Source organism: Harmonia axyridis, chromosome 5 (genome assembly GCF_914767665.1).
Source record: "Harmonia axyridis chromosome 5, icHarAxyr1.1, whole genome shotgun sequence".
NCBI lineage: Eukaryota > Metazoa > Arthropoda > Insecta > Coleoptera > Coccinellidae > Harmonia > Harmonia axyridis.
The window spans coordinates 43,900,628-43,917,821 of NC_059505.1; the positions used below are offsets into that span (position 1 = coordinate 43,900,628).

Genomic DNA, 17,194 nt, shown 5'->3' on the forward strand with positions numbered 1-17,194 from the left:
TTGCCAGGAGTTGCCAGTCATGGACGTGCAATTTTGAAAGGGTATGCCCAGGTAGATTCGCAAAGCTCCAATTTTTATGCAAGTGGAAAATGCCGTTGAACAGTTCTATAGATGGCCCAGAAGGGTGAAGTATTGATACATGTTTTAGTCAAATATCCGTTCAATTGGTGCCAAAAAATAATGAATTATAAAATCTAACCTACCTATCTAAAAAGTAGGTATCTCGAAAATCCTGTTCATTTTATTACAATCGCAATGATCTTTAAAGTTTGGTTTATGGTTTTGTAAACAAATTATGAATTTCAATAGTGTAGGTTGACAAAAAATTAAACATCGATGACTGTGTAGTGAATTTTTCAATGAGAATAACTAGCTTTTTGACGGTCAAAGAACTGAATTGCAGTTGTCAAAGTTTGGCAATATTTATGCCCTCAACTCTTTGGTTATATGCTCAGAGTAATAAACATAGATAGAGGGAGCATATAACATTTTTATTAAGCAAATTTTGTCCCCAACATGAACTATCAAATTTGATAGAAGCGTGCGGAAATGAAAACATATCAATGATACGATATTTCACTCAATTCGCGAGTTTCTCCACAAAGAACGCACTTCTTATGCCCCATAATGAATCAACGTTTTATATTAACTCAAAATATATTGGAATAAATACCTAAATATATCAGAAATTCAGAAAAAAAACCTCAAGCGCGCCAAACGACGTGAAAACACCGATGACACTAGGAGAGCAAAAGTTGCCAAACCTTGGATTCCAGCAGGTAGATACAGAAAATAATAAATATTCTGCTTATTATAAATTCGAAAATTAGGAAAAATATCGGATTCCAAATATTCAAATTTGCATATTCAATCGGGAATCACTCAAATAAATATATTTCATTCAATATAATATACATTAATAACGATATAGTAAAATAGTGGATTTGAAAATATATCACAATCCGACAACGTAATCTAATCATGTTGGGAACATGTAAAAATTGCGTACTTTCTCTACCTATGATTATTACTTTATGGTTATATGCAACCTTGTGGTAGGGAGCTGGAATTTGAGTAAAAAATCTCAGGTTCGAATCTACGATTTCCAGTCTTTTTTTTTATTTTGTAAGCCTGTCTCTTCTATTTTTTTATATTCTAGACCTAGAGGATATATGTATAGCGAAATAAAAATTCAAAACTTGTAGTACAAATTTTATATTAACTATGCGAAATAACACAAAAGATCTAACAAGTAAAAGGTCAATCAACTCCTCAAGAACCACCGTCATAGTTGGCGCATCTCCCGTATTGATTCCACCTCCCCCGTCTCAACCCCTTTCAGCGGGAGTAACTCCGGCGGTGGTCCAGTGGCCCTCAGCATCCTCCGGTAGGATGACGATCGCAGAACGGAGGTGAAGAACGATGCGACTCGTGTTCGAGGTGTATCTCCTGCTGTTCTTCTGCGTCAAGAAGAGCTGCACCAACCCGGACGCCAAAAGGTTGTACGACGACCTACTCAGCAACTACAACAGACTCATTAGACCGGTCAGCAACAACACGGACACCGTGCTGGTCAAGTTGGGCCTCAGGTTGTCGCAGCTCATAGAACTGGTCAGTTTGGAGTATTTTTTTGGGAAGTTGGAAAACCAATTTTGCATGGATAAGGATCAGGAAAGGAAATTCTGAGAACTTATATCAATCTCCAGAATTTAATTTTTTGAAAACGTCAAATATAAATAGATCTTTTTGTGTAGGAAACATTCGAAAGAAATAGTATTTCTTGACAAAGAGATAAATATGAATAAACCTAAACATAGATAAGTGAAGTAAAGGTTAATGTCAGTCATAAATTTTCAATATTGGACAACCTTTATTACCTATAATTATTATTCCCTTCTATTATTTAATTTTCATCTAGTCATGACCCTTTAAACCAATATTATACTATTTATATATTGACATTAGTGCATCAAAGTTGAAAAAATTTTTCATCGATAACATATTATCTCAATATTTGGAGAAAAAATCTGACTTTATAAAGTTATCAATGACCTAAGGCGAGCAGACATGAAATTATCGCTGAAAATAATACGTAAACGAATGTTTACCCGAAAAATGGAAATTTGTGGGCGTGCCTAACCTAAATTTGCACCTGTAAAATAACTTTTGTCAATAAACTGCAGGATCGAAAACTCACGAATATTTTCAAATTGTATTCGGCTATTAGAACTTTCGAAAAAACTTTTCTTCTTCTAATTTCACATGATTTAACATTGATACACCTACATTCTGTTGTCGAAAATGATTCAAGTTAAAAAAAAAAAGTATTTCTCAAAAACATATAGATTCCTAAATAAATAAATCATCATTTTGCAAAAATTTTAATTAAAACATTAATGTTAAGCCCTTAAATCGACAAACCTTAGTTTTCTTCACCTCTCATTGGAAAATCCTTGTCTTATACATTTTTCAACTGATTCATCAATTTCATTTTCTTCGTGCTTGTGAGACATTTCGCGATAAAAAAGAAATAAATAAACAAAACACAAGACGTGAATTATTCTTTTTCTTTCAGAATTTGAAAGATCAGATATTGACCACGAACGTTTGGCTTGAACACGTGAGTTTCGAATTTTTCCAAATTTTTGGACGTCTAAAAAAAAGGGCGTTTTTTGCAGGAATGGCAAGATCACAAGTTCATATGGGACCCACAAGAATATGGTGGAGTCACGGAGCTTTACGTGCCCTCTGAACACATATGGCTACCAGATATTGTCCTTTACAATAAGTAAGAATAATTTCTACGATACCTAGATATTATCTCAAATTTTGCTTCACTAACATTATCAGTTAAATTTTTCGATTTAGTTGAATTTGACTGAATATTTTCATTGAATATTATACTAGTATTTCTCGTAATAAAACCTTCTCACAAAAAAGAGTTGTATAACAGTGCCGACGGCGAATATGTGGTTACCACCATGACTAAGGCAGTTCTGAGCCATACAGGCAAAGTTTTATGGACACCACCAGCAATTTTCAAGTCTTCCTGCGAAATAGACGTTAGATATTTCCCGTTTGACCAACAAACGTGCTTCATGAAATTTGGATCGTGGACTTACGACGGAAATCAGGTACGCAATCGAAAAAAAACTGCTACTTACCAAATACGTTGACAAAAATGATACAATTTCAGATAGATCTCAAACATATTAACCAGAAAGTTGGAGAGAATAAAGTTGAGGTAGGGATAGATCTCAGGGAATATTACCCAAGCGTTGAATGGGACATCCTCGGTGTTCCTGCAGAAAGACACGAGAAATATTATCCATGTTGTGCTGAGCCGTATCCTGGTAATTATAAACGCATTATTAATATGTGTCCTCATTTGACAAGAAAACATTTATAATTTTGAATATATTATAAGAAAATTAGAAATACTGATAAGATCATATTTAGAACAATTCGAGCATACCAACAATCCCAACTAAGTATTTTTAAATATCAGAGATATATATAAAGACTTGTATAGCCGAAATCAACCATAGAGATTTTGACATCTATTCAAACATTTCTATGGCGAATTAAACATAAAGTAGTGTCGACCCTCTATGGTTTAGAGACCATAGATGGTGTTTAGGTCATAGATAATATTTAATATTTGACACCATTTTATATTTTTTAGTATCTTTTTAATAAGGATTTTTCTATGTATTTCAGATATATTTTTCAACATCACGCTACGGAGGAAAACGTTGTTCTACACAGTCAACTTAATAGTTCCTTGTGTGGGAATCTCTTACCTCTCAGTTTTAGTTTTCTACCTCCCAGCAGATTCCGGAGAGAAAATCGCATTATGTATCAATATCCTCCTGTCGCAAACCATGTTCTTTCTCCTCATTTCTGAAATCATCCCTTCCACATCCCTGGCACTTCCATTACTAGGCAAATACATACTTTTCACCATGGTGCTAGTGGCACTATCTGTAGTTATCACAATCATAATCTTAAACGTTCACTATAGAAAACCGAGCACACATAAAATGGCACCGTGGGTACGAAATTTTTTCATTAAAAGTGTTCCGAAATTACTACTCATGAGGGTGCCCAAGGACTTGCTAACAGAGCTAGCAGCCAACAAAATCCCGAACAGTAGGCTCATGATGCAGAGAAATGAGCTGGGATCTTTAGATTCGACGGGATCATCAAGCTCTTCATCGTCTAGTTCCTCAAGACATAGGGTTGGAGGTTGCAACGGGCTCCATTCAACCACCACACGAAATAGGTACAAAACGAGGTTACGAGATTTTATCACATGAAATGTTTGCAAACGAACAGCTATTTGCTTATTTTCATTCAACGCACTCTTCAATTTCAATTCAATTCAAAATTGTCAATTGTCAAAACCACATACTAGTTATAGTCTGTGTCTCAACCATAGACTTATTTACAATTTGAAAGTTTTTAGTAGTTTTTGATACAAATCAAACTTCCAGTGAAACTGAAAGTTTGCAAATTCACCAAATACTACATGCACAACTCCAATTTTTTTTCTTTTCAGATTGAGGGGTTTTGCCGGAGCCCTAGGGGGGCGGTTGGGATACAATGGCCTTCCATCTGTCTTCTCCGGGTTAGATGAAAGTGACTCGGGTACAAGAAAAAAGTACCCATTTGAACTAGAAAAGGCAATACATAATGTGATGTTCATCCAACACCATATACAGAGACAAGATCAATTCAATGCGGTAATGAAGCAATTCTCTCTTACTATAGTTAGTGTTTATCTAAGAATATAGTTTTATAAAATTTATCTTTCACAGGAAGATCAAGACTGGGGTTTTGTTGCCATGGTGCTAGACCGTCTCTTTCTTTGGTTATTTATAATAGCATCACTTGTTGGTACTTTTGCAATACTTTGTGAAGCTCCTGCACTTTATGATGATACTAAAGCTATAGATTTGGAATTATCATCTGTAGCTCAACAACAATTTTTACCAGATTTAGAATTTTAGAATGTTGTTAATTTCAATAACTCTTTTCATCATTGTTGATATTGAATAAAACACAAATTAGAAATATACGGTAATTATTAAACTTTAAGAAATATCAAAAAACATCACTTAAATTTTATTTCATAAATCTCTCTTGTTAAACCGTTGATGTATTGCCACACTAATTTATACTCAAATTTTTTCCTATTGTTCAAAAACTCAAGGAAAGTGTAGAGGCCCCCACCAGGGCCAAAATAAAAAGTTTTGGCAGCTAAATAACTGGAAGAAATATGTAAGGAAAAATTTATTCCTTCCTATGCCTATTCATTAATATTTATTTACAAATAGATTTTACTTTAAGTTTGGTTTTGTATAGTAATAGATGAATAAGTATTCTTGTTTTAATATAACGATAGTTATAAGAAATAAGCTGCCAATTCATCAAATTCTTCCAAGCCACTCTTTTGTACGATATTTCTAATGTATAATAAATGGTTAAGTTGAAATAGATTTTTTATTGTCTGCTTAAAATTGTTATACTCCTATATTGAAAATAAATATCAATCATATTCCCGTTTATCAGAAAGTATCTCTTCACCTTCTCATGAAATTTAAGAAATCATAACCAATGACCTTAAAAATAAAAGGATACATTTTGCCTTGTGGACTTAATAAGTCTTCAAAAACAGAATGCAGCTTGTGATAATTGTCTTCCTTGTAAATTGTTTCGCTTGTGAAAATATAATCAAACTTTTCTTTAGGATAATTTTCCAGCCAAAAATTCGAAAAAACAATCCAATCTCCACATAAGAATTTACAAGAGGTGAAATTGTTTTCTGGAAAATAATATACATTTTCCTTGACATTAGGAAAAGTTATGTATTTCAAAACTTCATCATTCTGAAATTTGAAGTTGAAATTAATAAAAACGGCCATCTGAAATTCCAGAACTTACAAAATCTTGAAAATGACATGTAGCTCGCCTAGATAAACACATTATTCCAACCAATCCTGTACCACATCCTAAATCTAGGACTTTTTTATCACGGAAATACATTTTCTCATTTTCTATATAATTCAGTAAATCGTAGGTGCATTCCCAAGTTCTAGCGCCACCTATAAATAATTCAAAAGAATATTGGATGTATCACATTTCATTCAATCAATAATAAATTCACCTTCATAAACGCTTGATATGAGGTCAGATTGAGATTGTTCTGCTTTCTTAATACGTTCACACTTTAGGTCATTTTTTTCCAAAACCTCTACAATTTGCTTTACTGGGACATTCAAGGTTCTCAGATCCACACTCTTTCTAATGGGTTCATACTTCCAGAAACTACTTAACTGTTGTTGAATTCTTTCAAGTTCATCAAATTTCAACTCAACCATACTATCTTGTTTGGTTTCTTTAGATTTACTATCTACTGAATGATCACATGTTAATTTTTGTTTCTTAATTTCAAGTTCATCAGAAGACATTTTTTTCTGAAAAAAAATATTTGCTTTGAAATATTTCGAGGTCACAGCGGTCTCAGTATCCTACGGTTGAAGTAATTGCGCTCTCATTCACAGAATCTTTACTTGAGTTTAACGCCGTCTTGACAACGATGTAAAAAATGGACTCATTAAATGTTCAGAAAAAAAAGTAAATGATACTTTCTTTGAAAAATGTTGCAAGATTAGTTTAGAATGAAGAGTTAATTATGAGTGTGGAATTAATTTGATATAAAAACACGCACCTACCAAAGTTTTATTCTTTGGACACCACACCTAATACAAAAACAGTTATATTCTCATTGAAAGAACATGACGAATTCATCAGGTTATATCTAGATTTAAATGCAATAAAAAAATGTGTGGTTTTTCATTAATATCATTTTTTTGCCTTGAAATTGAACATTTGTTCCTTGCATGTAATTTTTTTAGGTTAAATAGTTAAATACTACTACTACCGTCACCTAAGCCATAGAATAGATTTCTTAAAAATCATAGACCTAATATCAATATGTTATTAGGTCTATGTTCATTCGACCAAATTTTCGTGGCGGCGCCGCAATGTCATACTTATCATTTAAAAAATGGCCTGAGTTTTGTTCTAGGGCCAACAGTTTTCGATTTGTGACAGATTTTTAGAATTTCTAAAAAACTAAAAAGTCTAATATGGTACTTAAATGAAAGGTCTCATCGAAAAGAACTTATAAATGGCCTAAGTTTTGTTCTGGGGCCAACAGTTCTGGAGTTATGGCTGTTTTTTAGAATTTCTGAAAAAAAGTTCCTCTCGACGAGATATTTCATTTGGGTTCCATATTAGACTTCTTAGTTTTTTTTGAAGACTCAATAAAACTGTCATAACTCAAAAACAGTTGGTCCTAGAAAGTAACCGAGGTATTTTTGATTTCCACTCGACGAAATATTTCATTTGAGTACCATATTAGACTTTTTAGCTTTTTTTATTAAAAAAAAACTGAGAAAACCGTTAGTCCTAGAACAAAATTGAGGCCATGATTGAGTTCCTCTTCATCAACATAATTGATGGAGTGTCACGAGTTCTATATCAGGACTGAGCAAGAACGTTGATTATCTAACTATATTCCAAGACAATAATATAAATAAAAAATATATAAAATGAGAGTCGTTACTAATCAAGGCTTTACATTTAGAATAGTGAGCGAATTTCATCTGGTCACTAGAAATCATTATTTTAATAAAATATCAGATGATAGAAATCGCTCTCTATTCAAGATTCATCATGTTTCAATTATCACCAGCTACAAAAAGTAAACGAGTTCAATATAACATTTTTTTTTTGGGAAATATTATCTGAGAGAACAGTAGTTTATAGATCAAATACACCTAATAGAGTTCATTAGCTTCAGATTAAAGACTTGTTTTCGAATTGTAGGTAAATAAGATGGCGAAACTGTTAATTGTTTCTCAGCAACTAATGGATGATTTCGGAATTTATTTCCATTTATGTTTCAAACTTACCAAATAATGATCTTTAAACACCATAAATTCTTATTGTGCTCAAATGAACCTTTTTAGTCAACAATAGCTATGTATGCATATAAAAATGGAAACGTTTTCTGGAACATATTCACTTTTAAAATCGACCAGGAAGGAGTGAAAAATGATTTTTAAAATAATAACATTCAGTTTCTTAATTTTTGTTGTGGTCAATTGTGTATATGGGCAAGGTCCTGAGTGCCGTCCAGGTTATTGTGATCAAGTACCATGTGCTTCAAGGAGTAGTTGCAGCGAACCAAATCAGTATATAAAAGAAACTCCTTGTGGTTGTTGCCCTGTGTGTTTCACCCTATTAGGTAAATGGCTATTATTTATTCTATTAATTTATTTCTACGAAAAAATTGTTGAGGCAGAAGTTTGAGTAATGTTTTTTCTGAGATGATTTCATTTGAAATTCAGGTAAATTATATTTTATGTTATAGGTGAAGGCGAATCATGTCCACCAATATTGCTAGGAGGTCCTCCAGCTACTTCTGCATGCATGGAAGGTTTGCAGTGTATTGGAGGTGTTTGTCTTAGTGTTAATTAATTGAGTCTATCGTTAGCAATGATGAGCATTATGATATTTCATTTTATCAAAAATAAAAGGGGGAATTATTATTTTTTTATTGATTGATAAAGAAAGACACTTTTTTGATAACATTTTAATAAAACTATAAAATTAATTACAAAATTGTTGATGAAGGCTTTACAGCTGAATTTTACAACAAAATCAGATAATTCCACGTTTCTTCAAATATTCAACCGAAAGCTATAGTTGCTTCTTCAAAATATATCTTATTAAAAAAAAAATCTGTTCATAAAAAAATAAGCAGAAATTTCTGAGAATTTGGACGAAACATAAAAAATTCACTCATTGTAGATATAGTATGAAAAACTCCCTATAAAGATCCTTCTGAGAACCATGGCTAAAAAAGGTGAAATTTTCTGAATTTGTTTATAATCAAAACTTTATCATATAAAAGAGTCTTTTCTATAAGATATGTTAAAATTGTTATTAAATAATATTGAATAAGCGATATATTATTATTTGGAACTTGACTAGATATGAAAGTTCTATTCTTTAAATTTGAAGATGATTCTTTGAATTCTCAATTAATCTAAGTACCATAAAATCGAATATTTGTAAAATAACATCTTTATTACATTTTTCGATTTGAATGGATAAAATCAAGTTATTTAGTGCATCTTTAAGTGTGGAATGACTTGCTAATAGATTCACGGCATCTGAAAAAAAATTAGATTTTGCAACACTATTTTTTTGACTAAAATTTTATCTAATTGAAGAAATGAACTCACCTGGCAATACTGATATCAAATATTCAACATAAACGTCGAAGTCCATAGTTAATACTTTGCAGTCTAGGCTCTTTGGGACTTCTGTTACACATAAATTATCAAAAAGATCTTCGACTTTCGAAATGATCATTTCATCCATAGATTTACCAAAAACTAATAGAAGAAATTTTATAAAGGGTTCTTGAGACGCAAAAGAATCAGAATCAGCTATCAATTCACAAATTATATCAATGAAGGTTCTTGTTAATGGAACTTTAGATTCAAAATCTTCTGTCTCATCTAAAAAAAAAATGCAAATTATAAAATTCAAGGCGGCTGTAAAAATGGGCTTACCAAAAAACACATCCGATATAAATTCTTTTGTTTCCGGTTCTTGAGAGTCAAATGCATCATAAGCTGTTTCTATCGTACAAAAATCCTTCCTTTCTAAAAGCAACTTGCGCATCCTTGATGATAAAGTTGCCCCCTTCTCCTCAATATTTTCAAAATTCCATTTTTCGATCCCATAAGCTATCACTTCTTCGTCGGTACTGGGTAAAGCGGTTTTAATTGTGTTGAGGGTATTGTTGAAAACGCCCGTAGCAGTTTTGGCGCACATCTTATAGATACTCGGGATAAAACCGTCGACTTCCTCTAGATCCAACAGAGATTTATTGTTATCGGACATCCTGAAGAAAATCTGAGTTTCAGCTAATTTTAAAAGATTCGGACAATATCAAATGCAACTAGGGACATCATACAAAAACTAAAAGTAATAAAAGATGATTGATCTCTATCCTTAAATCCCACTGCAGAAAAAAAATCTTATTGAACAGTTTATCGTGATCTAAAAAGAAATCGTATAATTACTGCTATAGCAAACACCTTGATTTCGAGATCAAGGTGTTGAAATTGGATTTTTTTCAAATTTTTTTCTCATAACACCTTCCCTTCACAAGATATTGAACTTAAATTTGGCATAGATATTTCAATTTAAAGATTTCATCATGTAGTATGCTAATTTTTAATCTACAGGAAGAAATTTTTTCTGAAATAGTGCCGGCTTCTTTCCTACAGAACTTTTTTTTGATGGACAACTGATAGTTTAAAAAAATATAAAAAGAAACTTTAGTCACGTACTACACTTTTTGGTTTTTTTGAGTTTTGTCGTATCTGGTACCAATTTCGAAAAAAAAATTTCAAACAATTCTCTAGTAATCCTCAGAAAAGTCCAAATTGTTATAAAGATCCAATCAGTTTGCTATGATGATTGAATTAATTATATATTTTGGTACTTATAACCCATGTATATAGAACTTGATCGGAGGAATCTGTCATTTTTGTTTGTACCTTCAATTCATAATTAAACTGTATACTTCAGAAAAACTTTTTAAATAATTAGTTGGATTATCAAAAATTAGAGATTTTAGCCAAAAAAGGTACATACATTTTTGAAGAAAAAATAAAAACTCTCCTGCAAAGTCTTTCAACAAAAGTACTTAAATCTGTTCTAGTAATCATAAATAAATCAAAAAAAAATTTAGTCAACTGGAAAATACTTCTACAGAGTACTAGAACAGGCTTGTCAATAGTCTTTTAGTTGTCAATAAAGAAATACATCTGCATCATACATGAAAGTATACTCATTTGATATCAAACCTATTTGCTGAGAATAGACTTCATATGAAAGAATATATAGCATAATATAGAGATCAACCAATGGTAAAAGTAAAAAAAATGCACACATGGGACTTGCAACAGGGGTTGTCGAAATTGATTCTGATGATGACTTTTGTTGAAGGAGAGACCTAAGTTTTGCTATGGTGGTTGCAAAATCTGCTCCTTCCTCGTACTCAGGATCAGGGCTGCCATACTCTAAACTATCCATCAGAATAGAAGGTACATGATCAACTTCATCATTATCCGCTAGAACCTAAAAAAATTCCAGCAACATTGCATGCGATATTTACAACAAGGAAATAAGAACACGCACACACACACAAAATCTTAGTTTTTTTGATGAACACTTTTAAAGGAAATGTTGATTAAGGGTTATGCAATAAAGGCTTTATATATTTTACAACCATTCTACAAAAGCAAAGTCTTTAGCAGTTGTTATATCATGGTTTTGGTTAGAAAATGGATAAGAATTTATATTTATTTCTATCAAATTATTGCTTTTTGCGAAGTATGTGACCAGAAGTGTATCTGCCAATTGATTTTATCAATAAAGCGTTTATCTCTTCGTGTCCGTTTTCTTTGTAAGTTAAAATAATTTTAATCTAAAGTCCAGACTCTTAATTGAGGTGACCAACCTCATGAAAAAAATCCTTATTTAGGTGCAGAAACAAATAAATATCTATCAGTCAAAGGAAAAGACTATAAATCCATAGAGACAGAAAATATCATAGTAGAAATGGAAATGTGAAGAAAACCAAAACCTTAAATTCAGGAAGGATAGAAACGTATCACCTTCAGTATTATGAGAATAGTTATTCATTATGAAGATTTTCCACAAGTTCAAAATTCAAAAACGAACTACGAAGTTGCGAGTTTTTTAACGAACAAGTGTGAGCCTGCTGCAAAAGTATTATACATTATTTTCTCTAATTCACTGAATTTCTATTAAAATTAATGAAATATTTCCATAATCCTCTTTCAGTGATTTTTGCATTGAAAAATGTTGGTTGGCAGAACTGTTTTCTGTATCACAACGTTGACAGATAATAGATAACTACATGACAGGAGAGTTACGAGTACCAACATATAATAATAAAATATAACTGTGTGAAAAGGAGATATTACCGTACGATTTCGTTTTACGAGGTATGTCAAAATATCCTCAGAATCAGAGAAAAGACTCTTAAATCCCTAGTGACAGAATATTTCATTATACGACAAGAAAAAGAGGGGCTGCAAATTGTGATAAATCTTCAAGTAAGGAAGACGCAAAGGAACCCAAAATTGTGTGTTCTTATTTCCGTACAGGGGATTTTCTGGTCTGACACTCACATCATCGTCAACGTTGGTCTGCAAGGGATTCATCCACACACATTCCTCGGCCAGTTCAGCGTTAGAAGGCGGTCTGACTTTTTTGTTAGTGGCACCGGGACTGACCAGAGAACACCTGGCTTTAATTTCTGTAATCATACCTTCTTGCGAAGAGTTTTCCTGTAAGCCAGTCAGCTTCAAACCTCTCCGGATACCAGCCATTCCAAGGTCGAACAGTCCTTCCACCATCCCAGCAGCCTCGTCCTTCGTAGGAGGAAGACATCAGTTCAGTGTTTGAGTTCTGATCGACTAAATGGCCTACCTGAAAATCGCCGATTTTGTGCAGAGCCTGAGACGTGGCCTGCGACATCGGTTTCACGACCGTGTTGACGGTGTTCTCTTGGAAATCTTTTATGTCGCGAAGAGTGTTGGCCGTTGCGTCGCCTGAAAAATTACCATCAATGTAATTTACGTTTAGCTGAACGCTCAGATTCATGTACATTCACACATCGAGGTCTAGCACATTTAAGGGGTTTCCCGTTAAGGGCTGTCGAACTTATATTCAATTTAAGGTTTTCGGAAAATTATTTCGATTCAGTTTGATTTTTCGTCTTTGAATATATACAGAGTGATTTTCAAGTATTGAACTCAATAATCTCGAAAACGGAATAATAATGAAGTTTGTTATTTCAAATGGATCACCCTGTATATAATAATGTATGTACCGAAGACTTTGTTGAGTGGAAATGAAAGAACTGTGAGTTTCAATTTGAAAAAACCATTCAAAGGACAGAAACTAACTCAATCTTAAGAATAATTTATTGATTTGTTCATTTTTTGATATTTTTGCACTATTACAAATGTATTAGCTAAAGGCCTGCTTGTTTTGTACAACTGTTTTGAGGTCTGAAATAAATAATTTAAAAAAATATATAAATATATATTTAGCCTTCTGAAATCCTTGAGAAATACTGAATATTTTTCATGTAGTGTTCCCTAACCTAAATGCCATAATTTCGGAGTTATATCTACTTTTACGTTGACTTTGCCGAAGTTGAAAATACATTTAGAAGGCTCAGATTGTATAAACTGGTTTAATATGAAAAATCCTGAAATATTTGTTTCATGTTAGAGGTATGTCCACATGTGAGAAAAATCAGGTATTTAAAAATTAAACGAGTTTGTTCAATCAAAGCCATCAAAATGTAATATTTTAACTTTGGCAAAATAATGTAAATGTAGCTGTAACTCCGAAATTATGGCATAAGATCTGATAACAATATAAATACCATCATAATAGCGGCCATATTACAAGATCCACCAAAATCTATAAAAATTGTGCTATCCATGTCGGAAATAATTGAGGCGTTTCTCACTTAAAACTCACTCTGCGACATAAAAAATGCAACACTAAGAGGGGTTGTTGGAATTAGGCCAAACTTGTTGAAATGTTAAGTTAAAGGTTGTAATTGATTAAAATTTCATTCCAAGTAATCTAGTAGCCATGGAAAATTTGTTGTAAGAATCAAAATTATCTGGTACATTTCTCAAGAGATTAAGTGGATTCCGGTATTGTTTTCTGTTGCAATTCTTTTGTTTTGGAGTAATTCTTTGGGTTTTAAGCATGCAAGACAGCGGCCAACGTGAAAATTATAGACAACTCAATCAAAATTCGAGTGTACCCCTATTAGAAAACCCCAAAACAATTGCGAATCTATTCTAATATGTGCATGTACTCTTTTACTCAAAATAATTCGTAGCTAATAACCAAGCCAACCTTGAAGAGGAGTATATTGGAGAAAGAGTAAATAAAAAAACGGCAGATAAAAGGAAGTAAACAATTGTGGAACAATTATATAATTCAGGAAAAAAATTTGTCCCCATTTCATATTTTTTGGTTACTCAATCTACTAACACTATAACCCAGTTATGTGTGCTAAAATAGATACGATAAAGACCAAGTGTAATAAAGAGTTTAGGAATAATATGTCAAAAAGTATTGTTTTCCTTTTATTGTTCATTAAATATAAGAAAGTTGGAAAAAATGTATCATTTTTATTATCGTAGTATTGTGGGTAGTATTTTGTGGGAATAGATGATAGTTCAAATCAGAATGCATCTAACATACAACAATTTCAAGCTCGACAGATATTTTCATCATCTACTGTATAAGTAATTTGTACTTGTGTGGAAATGACCACAATGAAATATTACATGCTCACTAACAGTTTTCAATACTAACCCATGGACTTACTGAATGGTTTCATTGTACTTTTAAACCCCTCCATTGAAGTCATATGCTTCATCTCCTCCAATATTGTTTTATTACATGTCCTATGCACCATACCTTTGCATATTATAAAAGATACGGTAAAAGTTCTCAAAGAATAAAATAATTAACAATTTTGTTCGTTTAGTTGCAAAGGGCACAGATTTTTATATTCTGAATAAATATTTGAGATTGTAGAAAAATTGTACTGTTCTAAACTTACTTCAACTGAAGATTACTGCCACTTCAATTATTATTAATTATTAAAATATAAAACTTATATGTTTGCCCTCTCTTATTACAAAGTAAAATACTTTGAATTACCTTCTCCTGCAATTACATCCATTTTTTCATCCTTCAAAATGTCAATAGCTTCAGCAAGATTTTTCCTTTGACTTGGGCTTGCCAAAGGATCTTCACCCAAAGTTACAGATGTTAAGTCTAGTGTTTCATTCCATTTTTCACTTGTGCTTTTAGGTTCATAAACTTTTACTACGTTATTTTTTGTTTTGACAGGCAGTTCCATAGCTTCACAATTTTTCTACAAAAAAAAATCTTAAAACAAATTTTTTGGTAAGATTTAGTTTTAACCTCTGATTTTGGATATTTGCTTGAATTCTTTTCAATATCTCCATGTGTAGTTATTACAGCTTTTTGTTCTTCCTCTGTCAAATTCAAATTTCTTTCATAGGTACATTCTTCCTCCTCAAGAATTTTTATTTTTGGGTGACCTTTAATATGTGTTAAATTAAGTTTAATATGTGTATATTGCGATAATTTCAGTTCAAATGCTTGTTCTTCAGAAAGCAATATTTTCAGTATGTAGTAATTCAAAAACTCAGAATTCGAACATGAATCAATTAAGTATGATGCTTTATTTGATAGGATTGATATGACCAATTTGCATGGAATAGAATTCCATAATTCCCAATGAATGAAATTGATCAGTAATTTTTTCATCATCTGATGTATGTAATATTCACAACTTTTCTTGTTTGTTACCATGGAGAATGAATACCTGAAATGAAAATAAAAATATACCAAAAATTTCAATAGTACTTCATAGATATGAAAATTGATTTACAAAAAAAGTAGAATTCTTAATCCTCTCTTACCTGTATAATTCTGAGATTTTTTGCCCATTTTTGTCTTTGAGTTTCAAGCTTCTTCGGAATTGTTTGAGATGTTTCAAAAGTATATTGAAAATGGCATAAGTAAATTGTCTTTTATCAACATTATTGAGTGCTTCATTGATAGAAACCAAAGTATTTTTGATAAAAAGACCACTTTCTGTTGGAAACTTATCATCTATACTTATTTCATCATACCATATTTTAATGAATTGATTGACAACATCTTTAGATAGTTGGTTTGTGGTGTTTTCTTCAGTATTGTAATGAGTAGATATAATATTTTTTTCTTCAAATATTTTCCAGTCAAGCAATTGGTTTTTCAAGAATAATTTCCTGATGAAAGTAACTGTTACCCAGACTGTGAATATCCATAAAGAGATTATATAAACTATTGAAATCATTATCAAAACAGTTGATAAAACTTCACTGAGAATTAGTATCCAAAAAAACAACATTATGAGAAAAATGTAACATATCAAAAATTTCCAGTAATATTCTGAATTCTGTGTTAGCACAGTGTAAATATATTTTTTATTACCATCCATACTGATGTTATTATCAAGGAATTGTTGTCGTAGTATGATCACATATCAGTATAATCTTCACCCCAGCCCAACCTAAATTGATATATTTATTATCATTAGAATTCAGAGAAGCGGGCGAAATGGCGAATGTGCAATACCGCGCTGTTGCCAGATGTCGTAAATCTAGTTGAGAGAATGACAATCCGAAAGCAGCGAATAAGATGTCTAAAAACGTGGTGAATTGGTGGAATGACATTCGACCAAATTGAAAATATTAGTTTTATTCTTAGAACATTAATCTATCTATATTCTAAGGTTTTATTTCGTGGAGGCGCCGCAGTGTCATACCTTTCATTTCGATCTTTTTCCCTTTGATTTTGACAGGATACATCAATTAAAAACCGATCCTAGCCAATCAGAAGCTTAAACTAATATTCTCAAAATTGGCAAAACAAAAGCTAATTAGTCCACACATCAGGTTTTAGGATATCTTAGCAGCGAGTCAGATTTGAATAATTTGATTCTTGATTGTGAAGCCCTTAGAACAAAAAGGTTTTTTCGCAAGAATTTTCCAAGACTTGGTTTCATGGGAAAAAACGACAGTTCAAATTTGAGCATATTTTAAAGTTCTTATAAGAGGTTTTGGGTTCCCAGATTCCGAATATCATCAGAAAAAATTATCCAAGCATTTATAGAAGACAATTTAATAATAAATAACTTAGATCAGGCTTGACGATGTCGATTAAGGTTTATTGGTGAAAATGACTCCAACAAACTATAATACAAGTTTTCTAAGAATAATTCTGGGGTGTTGTCTCAATCCGCATCGTCAAGCCAGAATAATACATTTTTCTCTAAATGCTTGGATAACTTTTCCTGCTAAAAATCGTTATCGGCTATCTATTTCTTTTGAGCAGGAGTTTGGATAAATGCGGTTGAAGGAAATTTGACCACTGCGGTCTGCGAATACGAATCTGC

At 32.1% G+C, this 17,194-nt stretch overlaps 3 protein-coding genes and 1 long non-coding RNA gene across 13 annotated transcripts; 2 read left to right on the forward strand and 2 right to left on the reverse strand.

Annotated features, from left to right (window-relative positions):
* The first annotated feature begins 945 nt into the window (after positions 1–945).
* LOC123680795 (acetylcholine receptor subunit alpha-like 2) lies at positions 946–5,241 on the forward strand. The gene is made up of 8 exons (XM_045618890.1): positions 946–1,611; positions 2,576–2,620; positions 2,679–2,788; positions 2,954–3,134; positions 3,197–3,353; positions 3,721–4,285; positions 4,562–4,745; positions 4,821–5,241. The coding sequence occupies exons 1-8, from the start codon at positions 1,423–1,425 to the stop codon at positions 5,010–5,012; spliced, it is 1,623 nt and encodes a 540-aa protein (XP_045474846.1). The 5' UTR covers positions 946–1,422; the 3' UTR covers positions 5,013–5,241.
* Positions 5,070–6,921, reverse strand: LOC123680797 (histidine protein methyltransferase 1 homolog). 3 transcript variants are annotated; one of them, XM_045618893.1, is made up of 5 exons: positions 6,734–6,921; positions 6,170–6,479; positions 5,947–6,107; positions 5,644–5,891; positions 5,070–5,270 (listed from the first exon to the last, which is right to left on the reverse strand). In XM_045618893.1, exons 2-5 carry the CDS (start codon positions 6,471–6,473, stop codon positions 5,117–5,119), a joined length of 867 nt encoding a protein of 288 aa, XP_045474849.1. In that variant the 5' UTR covers positions 6,474–6,479; positions 6,734–6,921; the 3' UTR covers positions 5,070–5,116. The 3 variants fall into 3 exon arrangements, with proteins under 3 accessions (XP_045474849.1, XP_045474847.1, XP_045474848.1); XM_045618891.1 differs by having other exon boundaries at positions 6,738–6,920; XM_045618892.1 differs by lacking the exon at positions 6,734–6,921 and adding an exon at positions 6,538–6,680.
* Positions 6,922–7,182: 261 nt separating this feature from the next.
* LOC123680798 lies at positions 7,183–8,795 on the forward strand. 3 transcript variants are annotated; one of them, XR_006747566.1, is made up of 3 exons: positions 7,183–7,379; positions 8,040–8,317; positions 8,444–8,795. It is a non-coding gene; the product is annotated as an uncharacterized LOC123680798 (long non-coding RNA). The 3 variants fall into 3 exon arrangements; XR_006747567.1 differs by lacking the exon at positions 7,183–7,379 and adding an exon at positions 7,445–7,896; XR_006747565.1 differs by lacking the exon at positions 7,183–7,379 and having other exon boundaries at positions 7,386–8,317.
* Positions 8,796–8,937: 142 nt separating this feature from the next.
* On the reverse strand, positions 8,938–16,411 carry LOC123680793. Of its 6 annotated transcripts, XM_045618885.1 has the most exons (11): positions 16,231–16,319; positions 15,675–16,050; positions 15,151–15,577; positions 14,884–15,100; positions 14,533–14,637; positions 12,613–12,734; positions 12,312–12,554; positions 11,045–11,232; positions 9,654–9,988; positions 9,321–9,599; positions 8,938–9,248 (listed from the first exon to the last, which is right to left on the reverse strand). In XM_045618885.1, the coding sequence occupies exons 1-11, from the start codon at positions 16,235–16,237 to the stop codon at positions 9,085–9,087; spliced, it is 2,463 nt and encodes an 820-aa protein (XP_045474841.1). In that variant the 5' UTR covers positions 16,238–16,319; the 3' UTR covers positions 8,938–9,084. The 6 variants fall into 6 exon arrangements, with proteins under 6 accessions (XP_045474841.1, XP_045474839.1, XP_045474843.1 ...); XM_045618883.1 differs by having other exon boundaries at positions 15,675–16,389; XM_045618887.1 differs by lacking the exon at positions 14,533–14,637 and having other exon boundaries at positions 16,231–16,317.
* Between the last annotated feature and the right edge of the window lie 783 nt (positions 16,412–17,194).